General features: G+C 37.5%; 2 protein-coding genes across 2 annotated transcripts; one reads left to right on the top strand and one right to left on the bottom strand.

Annotated features, from left to right (window-relative positions):
- Window positions 1-1,047: 1,047 nt before the first annotated feature.
- On the bottom strand, window positions 1,048-3,195 carry nkx6-3 (NK6 homeobox 3). Its single transcript, XM_086174357.1, has 3 exons — window positions 2,676-3,195; window positions 2,248-2,417; window positions 1,048-2,006 (listed from the first exon to the last, which is right to left on the bottom strand). The coding sequence occupies exons 1-3, from the start codon at window positions 3,088-3,090 to the stop codon at window positions 1,776-1,778; spliced, it is 816 nt and encodes a 271-aa protein (XP_086030483.1). The 5' UTR covers window positions 3,091-3,195; the 3' UTR covers window positions 1,048-1,775.
- A 3,373-nt stretch (window positions 3,196-6,568) lies between these two features.
- Window positions 6,569-9,714, top strand: LOC147218580 (E3 ubiquitin-protein ligase NEURL3). The gene is made up of 4 exons (XM_086174356.1): window positions 6,569-7,173; window positions 7,855-8,367; window positions 8,452-8,565; window positions 8,684-9,714. The coding sequence occupies exons 1-4, from the start codon at window positions 7,143-7,145 to the stop codon at window positions 8,845-8,847; spliced, it is 822 nt and encodes a 273-aa protein (XP_086030482.1). The 5' UTR covers window positions 6,569-7,142; the 3' UTR covers window positions 8,848-9,714.
- Window positions 9,715-12,907: the final 3,193 nt, after the last annotated feature.

The following is a 12,907-nucleotide window of genomic DNA, read 5'->3' as shown; positions in this document are numbered from 1 at the left end:
AATTGGCTGTTTACGGCGCTCACCATGGAAGACTGCAGCAGCTGGCAGACCTATTTCATCATCACCTCTGTTCTGAGTGATCAAACCACATTTGTTTCAACAGAATACCATTTTTGCCCTTCACCTGCAGCTGCCTGAAGAATATTGAACCCACCAAGTTGAATTGGCCAGCAAGGTCAGCTTTATTGTCAATTTCTCCATATCTGCCAGACATACAGAGGAATCTGTGTATTGATTTTTATGTTGGAATTGCTTGCAAACTGCCTGTCTAGAATTAAACCATACACACAGAATGAGACAAAACACCCCCTGTGCACATACGCTTATGTAGCTTTGCATTCTTTTGTGCACACAGTTGAATTTTCAACAAGTTTTCAACGAGATCTAAGTCAGATATTTAGTATATTCCTATTGCTGAAGTGACCAGCATTTTTTGGGGAGATCACAGCTTGACTGCATGTACACTGATCATTTCAGTTCATTTGGATTCATCCATCAATCACTCACACACACAGTGGTTGATTACCTGCTCCACAGATACAGCCCTCTCTCTCTGTGTATGGATATATACTGTGCACACACACACACACACATACAACCTCACATATATACAGTATATACACAGATATATATATATAAGCTATCAAATTATAGGAGAAAAACAAAATACAAATCAACTGCAGGGAGTTGGTAAACTGGTGCTTCCCTGTCTCAGTCCCACAAGCTCTCAAGGAAGCACCTTGGTTGCATTCCGCCGCTGGACTCTTAGCATGACGCAAGTTTGCAATTAACCTGATATTATTATGACCGTGTGGTTGTCCCTGTCAAAGAGATAGCAAATCGATCATGGTATTATCACCTAACGCTTGGTTTTTTTTTTTCCCCACATAAAACCTGGCCCTCAGCGATTTCTGGGTCAGTGTTTGCGACAAGGAATGGAATCAGATAAGATCTGACCTTTGAACTCCTCCCAGTGCTTTCATTTTCTGTTTCTCCTGCATTGTCAGCAAATTGGATTCAAAACAAATCACGAGACATGACCACAAAGTTATTGAACTATTTCGAAATGCTTTTATTCTGCATTGATCCTCCCCCCACCTCAATATGTTTTTTTTTTTTTTAACAATGCTATATGATAATGAAAAACAAAGCTTTTTGTTGTAATATATTTGAAACAAACCACATGTTGAAATTGAATTCAACTATAAGTCCTGGACTGCAGATTGTAAGAGATCCTGTTCTGTAGTTATTTCCGTCTTAATTAAAGCATGAAGAATTTTGAATTGAATATAAATACTTTGCCTATGACAGAAATAATCCTCACCTGTGGTACAATAATCCAAGGGAATTACCTCAATATTTTAGAAATAATATTTGCCAAACAAGCTGACTTTGTTGGACTGAGAAAAGATTTGACATGCCATTTTCAATTTCCTTTAGTGAACACAATACACATATTCTGATAAATAAGGTTACATAAAAAAACATAATGAATGTGATGGAAGATTGAAGACAAGTTTGATGTCATGCAGGTCTGTTTTATTTTTTTTTTATTTTAGAAAATGTGTATTAAATTATTCTCCTTCACACTAGTTTAACACTACACAGAAGCAGACTTATTTAACTTATAAAAGTAATCATCTTTTTAGTTTTTTTTTTGTTTGTTTGTTTTTGTTTTTATTTTTCCGTCTGTCTTTTGATCCCTGGTAGATAGCTTACCTGCTCTGAACATGCTTATATCAGTAAACTTTGAGTTGGAACGGCAGCATGCAGTTTCAGACTTGATGGGGTCCGAGGCGCAGGACAGAAAATGCCCTGCGGTGTTTACGCAGCAGCAGTCGGATTTTATCGTCATCCGAGTCAGGATCTAGAGGTTTGTTGTACTCCTCGTCCTCTACTTCGTTGTCTGAGGCCTCGGTGCCATGGCCGGTATGGCTGGCCTGTGTGGAGCTTGGCTCCGAAGCGGTCTTCTTCCGCCACTTTGTGCGCCGGTTTTGAAACCAAACCTGAGGAGAACAGTTACTGTGAATGAGACTTATGAAAATGAAAACCCCACAGTCACCAAAGACCTACGCAGAGGCAGAGCGGTGCTGAAACATGGTCTTGATACAGACCCATAATTCTTTTTGTCAGCTGTATTTTTATTGCATCTTTGAAAAAAAGTCAGTCAAAGGGAACTAAAAAAAAAAGCAACATAAACCCTCAGGATGTACAGCTGGATAAGGTTATCTCATTCTTCCATTTTACCTTGACTTGAGATTCAGTCATGCCTAGAGAATAAGCCAGCCTGGCTCTCTCCGGCCCGGCCAAATACTTGGTCTGCTCAAAGGTTTTCTCCAGCGCAAATATTTGATGTCCACTGAAGGTGGGTCTGGTGTGCTTCTTCCTGCTCGACATCTCTGCAAGCGAAACACCACCTGAAACCACGACAAACATACAGAGTAGCATTATGCCGCTATGAATGCTTTTGTTTCTCACTTGCTTTGTCAGAGATATTTTTGTGTAACATTTCTGTGTAGTTCCAGAAGTGTAGCCTTTACAGTTAAAACATCACACTGACAATTGAACAAGAAACACGTAGTTTTGGTGTAATATTCTCATCTACTGCTTGCATTTCATGAGAAAAAGCAGATTACTACAAGGTTAAGGATCTATCGTGAAGCATTTAGACTCACTGTTGGGGCACTGCTGCTTCCCTGTTCTCCAGTCACAGCCACTTTCTGCCCAGCAGCTCACATTACGTCCCTTCACCGGGCACTCGGCACCAGGTTTGGCGAAGCCGTTTAGAGAGGCGTTGTAGTCTCGATTATAATACATAGACGCGCTTGTGACGGAAGGGCCAAAGCCCCCCATTGCGGAGTACCCAGGTAGTAGGGTGGTGGTACTCGTGGAGCCGACCCCCACCATGGAGCGGCTCAGGATGTCACTGATGCCATGAGGGGTCCCTGCTGGCAGTTGGCTATTGAGGCCTGGATTGAGTTTGTAGAAAGAGTTGGGCACCGAGTACTGGCATACAGGTGCTTTGAGGTCGGTGGGGAACTGGTTCAGGGTGTTGTTGAACAGGAAAGACCCCTGGATATTTGGATCCATGAGAGGTATTGTAACACTGCCTCCGGGTTCTGGTGAACAAATAGCGTATCTATCGTCCCAAAAAGATCCAGATGGGGAGAGACCTCAGAGAGTGGTCGGTCGAGGTCTGGGACTGCAGTTCAGCCAGTTTTCCTTAGATATGTCCGTTAATGTCCATTAATGTCTGTGATTAAAGCAAAGTTCCAGGTGTCTGCCAAAATTTCTGTTCATCTGGATAATGTATCGGTAGATAAACTCTTCACTCTTGCCCCTCAGCTCTTCTCATCCAGACTGTGGCATGTAATAATTCCATATCTGAAGCCCCAGGGAAATTCTCTGGACGCAGATTTGAGATTTTTGCCAAAGACATATGCGTCCCGTCGGCTCTCTGCTCAGATATCATAAATAAGCAGTATCTGGGATGGAGTTCCACCTTGATAAAGATCGTCTGCATTAGAATGCAGCCTGGGATTGGCTCAGGATTCATTACTTCCATGGCTTTCTATTGGCTCCTTATTGAAAGCCAGGCCTTTTATTGGCTGACAGCAGATTAATTGCATTTTGAACAGGTGGAGTGGGAACAAGTTGATTTTTTGATGGCCTGCCATGTTTGACCAAGTGTGGAGGAACAGAAACAGCTGAGCCGGTAGGGCGGTAAGGTGGAGACGGACACAGCTGCTCTGATTCTGTAGGGAAAACGTATGTCAAATCCTAACATTTCAGTGTTTTAATTTTTTAATTTTTGGTATTGAAGGTTTATGTCCCCACAACAACAGACAATATGCGGTATTTATTATTCTCATTTTGACACTTCCGTAACTCATTTTCAAAGGGTAGAAACATGAATTCATTCACCACACACACACACACACACACACACACACACACACACACACACACACACACACACACACACACACAAACACACACACAGGCACGCACACACACACACTTAATTATTAATCAGCAACCGCCTCTCAACATATTCATTTATTAATTGCATTATTCACAATGGTTTAGATTATTCATACCACTATAGTCATATTTATGTATATATATATATATATATATATATATATACATATATATATGTATATGTATTTAGGAATAATCAATATGAATTCAAATTTTATGAAAGGATTCATAATCAAATTGATATTTCTTCTTCTTCACTTTATGCAACTACAACGTAATACAGGGTACATTCAATCAATACAAAGTCAATTACTTCAAAAATGTCCATCCTATAGATACACAACTCAATGCAAATTTGATACTACTCCTATGTAGATGGTAGAAAGAGTGCAAACAATAAAATGTATGTGAATAAAATCAAATATCTTTCTCATATATCCTTTGTATCAAATATGTATATATCTTTGATCTCCTGCATATAGATACATTTTTTTGTCAAGGGAAAAGTTTTATTTTCAGGATTGAGACTCTTATAACCAAGTCAATGTGTCACAGTCATAACCATTTATGATCCGGCCTCGGTTTGAGAACTGTATTTTCTGTGCGTTTTTTTTCCACCAAGCAACATATATGACATGCCCTTGAACATGATATTTCTTAGATCTCAATACTTCAAATGTTCTCGATACATACGGAATAGTTTTTTATTTTTTATTTTTATTTAGCACATTTAGTATAAACAGACAATACTTATGTACAAACAAACATGGCTAAATAGAATGGAATGTCAGTGATACAAATAGAGAAAATATAAGGACATAAGGACATTCAGTTTGTATGCAATCAATTAACTGTAGGAGTAAACAGGATTAAAGGCCTGTGAGAAATGTTTAATTTTAGATTAAGATCAAATAAATAATAAAAAATAAATCAAAATTAAAATAAATAAATGATTGCATTCTGTTTTTGTATATGAAGAACTTGTCCAGAGCTAAAATAACATTGACACGGAGTTCATCTCTTCTGTTGCTTAAAAGTAAACCATATGTTATATCATCTCTTGAGAGAGAAATTGGTGACAATAGAAATTTGTCTCTAATCCATTTTTGAGTTTTGGCCCAAAAAGCCCTGTACTTTTTAGCACGAGAAAAATATATGGTCTGTGGTTTCAATGATGTCTTCACAAAATGTACAAATATTATCTTCAATATTAAAGCATAACCTCAATAATTCTTTAGATGGGTAGATGTCATTTATAATTTTGTATATTTTGCCTTGGGGGGTATGGGCAGAGTCAGATACATGGTCCGCAGCGTGGCAATCGATTCCTTATCAAATCTATTTAAAATATCATATTTATTTTGACGTCCAGTGAATAAATCACGTGCGTAATAAAAATTGTCCTTGAGTAAACCGGAAGACGTCACCAGGATGGAATTGAGCTCCACCAATCACAGACTTCGCTGTTGCAAGGTGGAATTGTGGGTAACGTAGTACTTCCGCCACCACTTAACGGGAAATCACTTGTGCCTCCTTTTCCCGTCTCAGCTCTCACATTTCCTTATCTTTCTTGTCCTCATGGATTACACTGACAAGTTTTTGGCATTTGGTGGCGCATTGGTTCTCAGCACACCGGACTCGACAAGGAGACCTTGCTGTGTGGAGTTTGCACGTTGTCCCCCGTGCGTGGGATGTCGCTGCGGTTTCCTCCCACCGTCCAAAAATATGCAGCAACTTAATTGAAAAATGTTGGGAAAATTTCCACGAATGAGTGAGTTCACACAACATTACAGATGAATGTTTAGAAATGGTTGGGTTTATTACAAAACAATTATGGTCCCTTTAATTCTTAGTGGTCCCTTTAATTCCCACGTGGATACATTTTGCGCTCTAGGATTTTAAGAATAAGAACAACTTTATTTATCCCGAAGGAAATTGTTGTGCTAGAGTTTCAAGTAAAACATAACGATAATAGATAATAGTAGGAAGGAGGGAGAATAAGAAATACGAATAAAATATTCAGTGTCAAAGTTAAGGCTATAAAGTGTTTATGGTCTTAAAAAGTACAAAGCTTCCCCTCGGCTGAAGGAAGAGGAATTAAAAAGTCTTATAACCTCCTGATAAAAGTCTGATAACCTCCTGTGACGTTCAGTGGGGCTCCTTGGTGATATCAATCTTACCGCGGATTGTCAATAATTTAAGATAAGTTAAAACTTTATTGATCCTAATAGGTGGAATTCCTTTGTCAAATAAACAAAATAGGCTCAGCTCTTTATAATAGTTGAATGAATAAATGAAAATGTTCGTAACTGGTGCTTTTAAGTCTTTATTTCGCCTCTGCAAAACATAAAAAGATAAAAATGTAAAAACTACCGAAAGTCAGTAAATGTGACACGTGTTGCATATATACAGAAGAGAATGTGAATGTGTCTTTAAACATACAGTGGTGAAATTTCAACCGATTATAATCGTTTTTAACATGTGGGCTGGCCAATGTTTTCTGAGCAATTTTCACGTGTTCTTACACCATATTGCAAAATCTTGTAACTTTCCACGAGGAATGATCTCACTTTTCAGTCATAGCCTGTGACCATATGGTCACATGGTCAGAGCTACCAACGAACAATCTTACAGAGGATGACAAATGTTAATATATGTAGTATTTGGTTTAACTCAGTGGACAAATATTTAGGTCATGTCACCACTTTTTGACTACAAATCTAGTCAAGTAATGAATAGTTACTACATTTTTGGTGTCACCTGTTTCCCATTGTTTCAGGTGACTTCCTAATGTTTTCGAAGGAAAGAGATACTGTTGCTTTGTTTAACTTGTGAAGCTACATAAAGATAGTGCATCAGCACAAAAGGCAAGGGTATATCGAAACTGAAAGTATTTCGCATTGGACAAAGATCATTCTTGTGCACTTGAAACCTCAGTAGAAATTCCCTGAACCACAAGTCATTCAGATAAACTGGTTTCCAAAATCTTGGCCTTTTGCCAAGGAAATTTTTTTCTCAAGTAAATTTTTCCAGTTGTTGGTACCTCCCTTTGTCACTCCCCCATTGATGGAGTACATATTTTGTGTGTTGGTCCATATGCCCATTTATAAGACTACCTGCTTGCGCTTCATCACAGTTAATCCAACAATTTTACCAGGATGATAAGGAAGAGTGGCAAGTACAGCTCTGGTGAGTGTTTTGTTTGCTATTTACAGAATTTCAAAAGAACTTCTGAATTATCAGTAATATGATCATTGTGTTCTGTCAGTTAGTTTTGAATTTAAAAACAAATAATTGCAAAAGGAAAAAACATTAAAATTTAATTTTCCACTTTGAACCAATGTAACTTGTTACAAATAAAATGTATCTTTAGTCTGAGCTGCTACTAAGCGGTATAACGTCAGGTGGTTTTTAGAACATCGTATTTGTTGTCTTATTGGGAACGAAAGACTTTTGACTGTTGTGTTTGTCTCATGATTTACCAGAATGTAATATCTCAGCATGAAAGCATCATCTCTTTCATTTTTTAGGTTGATATTATATCTGTTGCAAACTGCTATAAAATGTCAGAATAAACATTATTGCCGTTTGTAAGGTGAATCATCTAATGGTCCCAATCAGAGCATAAAAGCATAAAAATATACAAAGGACATGGAAAATGGACCCAAGTTTAATCATTGCATTTGGGACTCATCCTACCAGCAAATTCCAGCTAGCTCAAAGTACAAAGCATGAATAGTAATATGAATAAATATAGATATTGCACTACATAGCAGCAGATTTGTGTCATGATGATAAATATCACGGAATGCAAATACTTGACAGTTATAAACAAAGGCAATTCATGATCTTATTTTTGGTTTCTTACAGTGGATGGATCCGAGAGGTCACACAAGTGTGGCTTGTTATGCCTGGGTCCTCTGACCTTCCATAGCCAGGCTGTGGGAAGCATGATCAGCCTGTTTAAGGGGGGTCATCTGGCAGTGAGATCAGAAAGCACGTTCAAGAACGGCCTTGTGTTCAGCAACCGTCAGATCAAGATAGATGAGAAGATTTGCCTACGAGTGGTGCAAAATATGACAGGATGGCATGGATCTCTGCGCCTGGGTTTCACTAGCATGCCACCGTCTGACAGAAGTCTTCCACTGCCCTGTTTTGCCATCCCCAGCCTTACTGAGACTCCTGGACACTGGGCCGCTCATGTGAGTGATTTCCTTTGCCAGGATGATGCAGAACTGGTGTTCTGGGTTTCCAAAGATGGCTTTGTGCGAGTCAAAACTAGCAGTGGCTTGACATACAAGCTTATAGGGGGAGTAGACCTCCGACAGCCGCTGTGGGCAATGATTGACGTCTATGGACAGACAGGAGGAGTTTTCCTTTTGGGTAAGTAGCCTGTCAAATGAACAAAGTTGAATCATTTGTTGCACAGCTTGATGTTTGGATGACTATGATGTCTCTTTCTTGCAGGATCAAAAAAAAGAAAAAGGAGGTCTTGTCCAGTTGCTAAATGCCACACCACACCACATATTTTACCAGAGATAGAATCGTCCATTGCCTTACCTAAGGTGGAAATCTCAGAAGGTGGGAAATGTGCTTCAAATATCACCTTTAAACTCAAAAGTCCTTTACTCAAAGCCATTCACAGAAGTAATAGTGGATTTCTTGGCATTCTGATTTATCTGTTTCTTTCATACTGTAGATCACGAAAACGACTCACACTGCCTGGTGTGCATGGCAAATAGGTCCAGCATTTTTCTGCCTTGTGGCCACCGCTGCTTGTGTGAGGATTGCATCTCCAAGTTCTTGGAATATTTTAAGAGTTGCCCACTCTGTCGGAACAGGATTTCTGCTCAGTCAGACTAATTCTGAAACAGAATCACCATCAAGAAAAACAAGAAAATAGCAAGAAGACTGTAAATAAATGTAAAATGAATGTATGTTTAATTCTTATTTTGTGTATTTTTGCAAATGGGTATTTTCTAATCATGTAAAATAGTGTATCACATGTATATAAAATTGATTGTATTACAGTCCTGTTTTGGTTGTTGAATGATTATAATGTGAAACAAGGGAAAATAATGTGAAAACGAATGTAAATATTCGTCAAATTAGTCAGGTCTTTTATATACATTATGGATGCATGTGACTGTGAAAATAAAGTATATTTAAATGCAACCATTTTTAAATGCCCTCTTTATTAGTCTCACTGAGGTATCTGTATCCTATGAGAAATTCTGCAAAATAATTAAAGCCCCCGAAATGATCACAAAAATTAGATCTGTTGAAAAAGAAGACTCAAAAGCTAGCCTAGCTCATAAACAGTGCAATATCCAACTTTTTATCTTGTTGACTGTCTGTATTCTAATACTTTCACTGAATATTATGGATTTCATTTGTCATTGGTTTATTTCCGATTAATCAGATTACATTTCTTTTTTTTCAAAGTTGTACTAATGGATCTTCTCCCTTCACTACTTTGCTGGTCGACCTGTCTAATCATCTCTATCATGGGACATATAAGGCATTTTGTTATTCTGTCTTGCACTTCTGCTTCCATACAGTACATGGGATTTCTAGTTTCTTTTTAACCAACGACTTATTTGGTGACAACATTATGACTTTTGTCCTCTTTTCTAGATTGCTCTCTGCTTTTATGGGAAACAATTAGGCATCATACTAGGAAACAGGTGTCATAATATTTCGCCATTTCTTTGTATTGTATACATGTATTTTGAGAATCAATTAAACTATAATTTGTTAGTAATTGTTGTATCTTTTATTGAATTACTCTTCTTCACCATGTATGAAGAGTGGTTATGTGATGCATACAAAGACAACAGACTTGTGCAACGTAGCCATCTATGAACTAGTTAATGGATAAAACTTCATTTAAAGGGTGACAATCTAAAACAAAAAAAGTGATTAAAAGGAACTTACAAGTAATCAACAATATAAGCGGTAAAGATGAAAAGATGTAACTGTTAAATTAATAAAAAAGCTTATACCATTATGTGGGATCATTCTCAAAACTATAATATGACTAGATTGAAAATCTATTGTACTTATTGTTTGACTCCAACTGCTATCTGGAGTTTGGATCTGGAATATGGATATAATATATAAATTATGTAATTAGATAAACCTTATAACAGCAAAATAATAAAATGGAACTGTTCTCACTTTTCTTTTTTTTATTCTATTCTACGGTCTCCCTACAGACCTCTTTGTCCAGAGAACAGCATCAAGAAGTGCTGTCCCTTAACATTTATTAATAAAATTTGTGCCAGATTTGGAAATTTAAAAATCCATTCAGCAAACTCTGCGTCTCTCCTCAAATATACCTAGCATTAGATCTCCTTGTTTCATCTGTTGTTGCTTGATTGCATAATCTGTATGCTGCGGGTATGTATTGCATATCTGTCTTCTATTTTAAGTGTAAAAAATGTTCACACACTGAACATGTCAAAACACAAAACAAATGGAAAAAATGCATTGTCAGCAGACACAAATGATTGTCCTGAACTCTTTGCCAGCTCAATGACGGGTCCACGACTCCCATCCTCAACCCCTTGAGTCAGATGAATCAGGTCTTTTGCAGGAAGACAAGGTCAGAAGACCCTAACCAGCCACCCTAGTGTGACCATCCCATCGGCTGAAAATCTCTTTTTCCCCATTTTTTTCAGGGACATTTTCGGTGTGTGTACATTTTTAACATCTGATATAGAAGATGATTACGCAATACCCACCTGTAGCACACGGATTATGCAATCGAGCAAAAATAGATGAAACTCACAACAGGAGACCTGATTCTAGATATCTTTGAGTAGAGACACGCTGTTTGCTGAATGGATATTCAAACCTGGCACACCTACAGTATTTTCCAAACCTCAGATTTGGAATCAAATAAATACAATTGATTTTCATTTTTCTTTAAATAATAATCTAAGAGTGACCCATATGACAGTGTAAACCTTTTTAATTACTTCAACCATCCTACTTGTATTATCATGTTGTCTATTAGTCTTTAAGTTTGGCAAATTTTAGATAACCTGTGACATACTTTCAATCTAATTGATTTTGGTATTGAAATATACTCTTTTGATGAAGTTTGATTCATTAATTGGTTTGTTGATGTGTAGGTTGCACAAATCTGTTATCTTTTTATTCATCAGATAACCGCTCTTCTTACATGGTGCTGAAGAGCAATCCAGTAAAACACACAAAATCTATTGACACGTTATAGTTTAAATATACCAATAAAATGCATGGAAATCACGACGAAATACTTTGGAGACTGTATCCTGTTGTGAAAGCTTAATGTTTATCATTAAAGCAAACTCGAATCTCTAACAGGAATGAAAGAAAAACATCTCTTAACAATATGAAAACAATTTTATTTTGTCAAAACACTCAACTGAGTGGTTAATTCTGACAACTATTGTTCATGCTACCAATTGTCATGTTTTTCACATAAAACAACGAGCCCAGTCCAACAAGCACATCTCATAAAAGAAAAATAATTGCATGCAAGTGGAAGAGATTGTACTCCAGAGGGTGCTGTGTCCATGGCTAAAAGTGTGTGAAAAATGTCCCTCTGCGGTTCTCCTACATGCCACTGAGAGGCAGTATAGTATAGCTATACGATGATGTCCTTTCCAAAATTTTAAATCAGGTATTTATAAAGGAAAACACAGTGTCCTTCTATCATTTACTCAAATACATGGTGGTGACATGCAGAGAAAGAATTGCCTCAAAATTTTCACTGTTCATTGGCAGTGCTTAATATTTGAAAAATCCATATACAGGACTGTCTCCGAAAATTAGAATATTGTGATAAAGTTCTTTATCTTCTGTAATGCAATTATAAAAACAAAAATGTCATACATTCTGGATTCGTTACAAATCAACTGAAATATTGCAAGCCCTTTATCATTTTAATAATGCGGATTTTGGCTTACATGTTAAGAAAACTCAAAAACCCTATCTCAAAATATTAGAATATCATGAAAAAGTAATTTTTTTTTTTTTTTTTAAATTGCATTACAGAAGATAAAGAACTCTATCAGTATTCTAATTTTCTGAGACAGTCCTGTATGTTTACTGGATTCCGTGTTCAACATAATGTCTCTGCTTATCAAAACAATCATTCCACTTAATTTAAAGTTTTACAATGGAGCTCTGGCATTTCCTGGATCCAACGATCAGAGAAAAAGTGTTAGACGTGACCTTTGGTTTCTGATCTTGGAGGCTGTTAAATATTTATCTTGGATGGCAGAGCTGAGAGCAGCTTCTGGATTAGGGTGCAGGAATCCATCAGGCATCAGCAGGCTCAGGGACAAATGGCTCGGAATTGGGAGATGAGAGTTGGATCAGACAAGTAAAATTCCCAGAAGGTTTACATATCCACCCAAGTTAGACATACAGATGATCTGCTGCGATGCCACTGCGGGGTTACAAGAGGAAAGCGATCTCAACGCGCCTTGTGTATTCACTGGAATGATTCCCTCACATAGTCCTGGAGCCGAACATGGAAATATTGACATATCTCTCAAGCCTTACAGTGTGTGGGTGTGGATACATTTACATTCATTTGTATGTATTTGTAGGGCTAAGCCTCTTCCTACGTGAACTGATAAACCTTGCAAAGCTTTTTAAACTCAGCCTCGATCTCATTTTAAGTCAGTCTGGACTTTCTTTTTCCATTTTTCAATTATTGACATGTAAATATGTCAATGAATGGAATTACAACATGCGTGCCATTCAGAACCATGAATACAGCCTCCTCTTTTCTTGCAAGTCAAACACTGAAGGGCGGTACCACAGAGCTTCTCTGCCTGTATGAGAATCTCTATTATTTCCAGCTGTGGGTGGAAACTATTACTGTGCTCCATCTCCCTGATGAGCTCTATAATATGTGCTCACA

This window comes from Fistularia commersonii, chromosome 26 (genome assembly GCF_037954325.1).
Source record: "Fistularia commersonii isolate RoL2024-O1a breed Wild chromosome 26, RoL_Fcom_v1.0, whole genome shotgun sequence".
Classification (NCBI taxonomy): Eukaryota; Metazoa; Chordata; class Actinopteri; order Syngnathiformes; family Fistulariidae; genus Fistularia; species Fistularia commersonii.
Note: the sequence above shows the minus strand (reverse complement) of the source record. Positions and strands in the feature narration are given on the sequence as shown.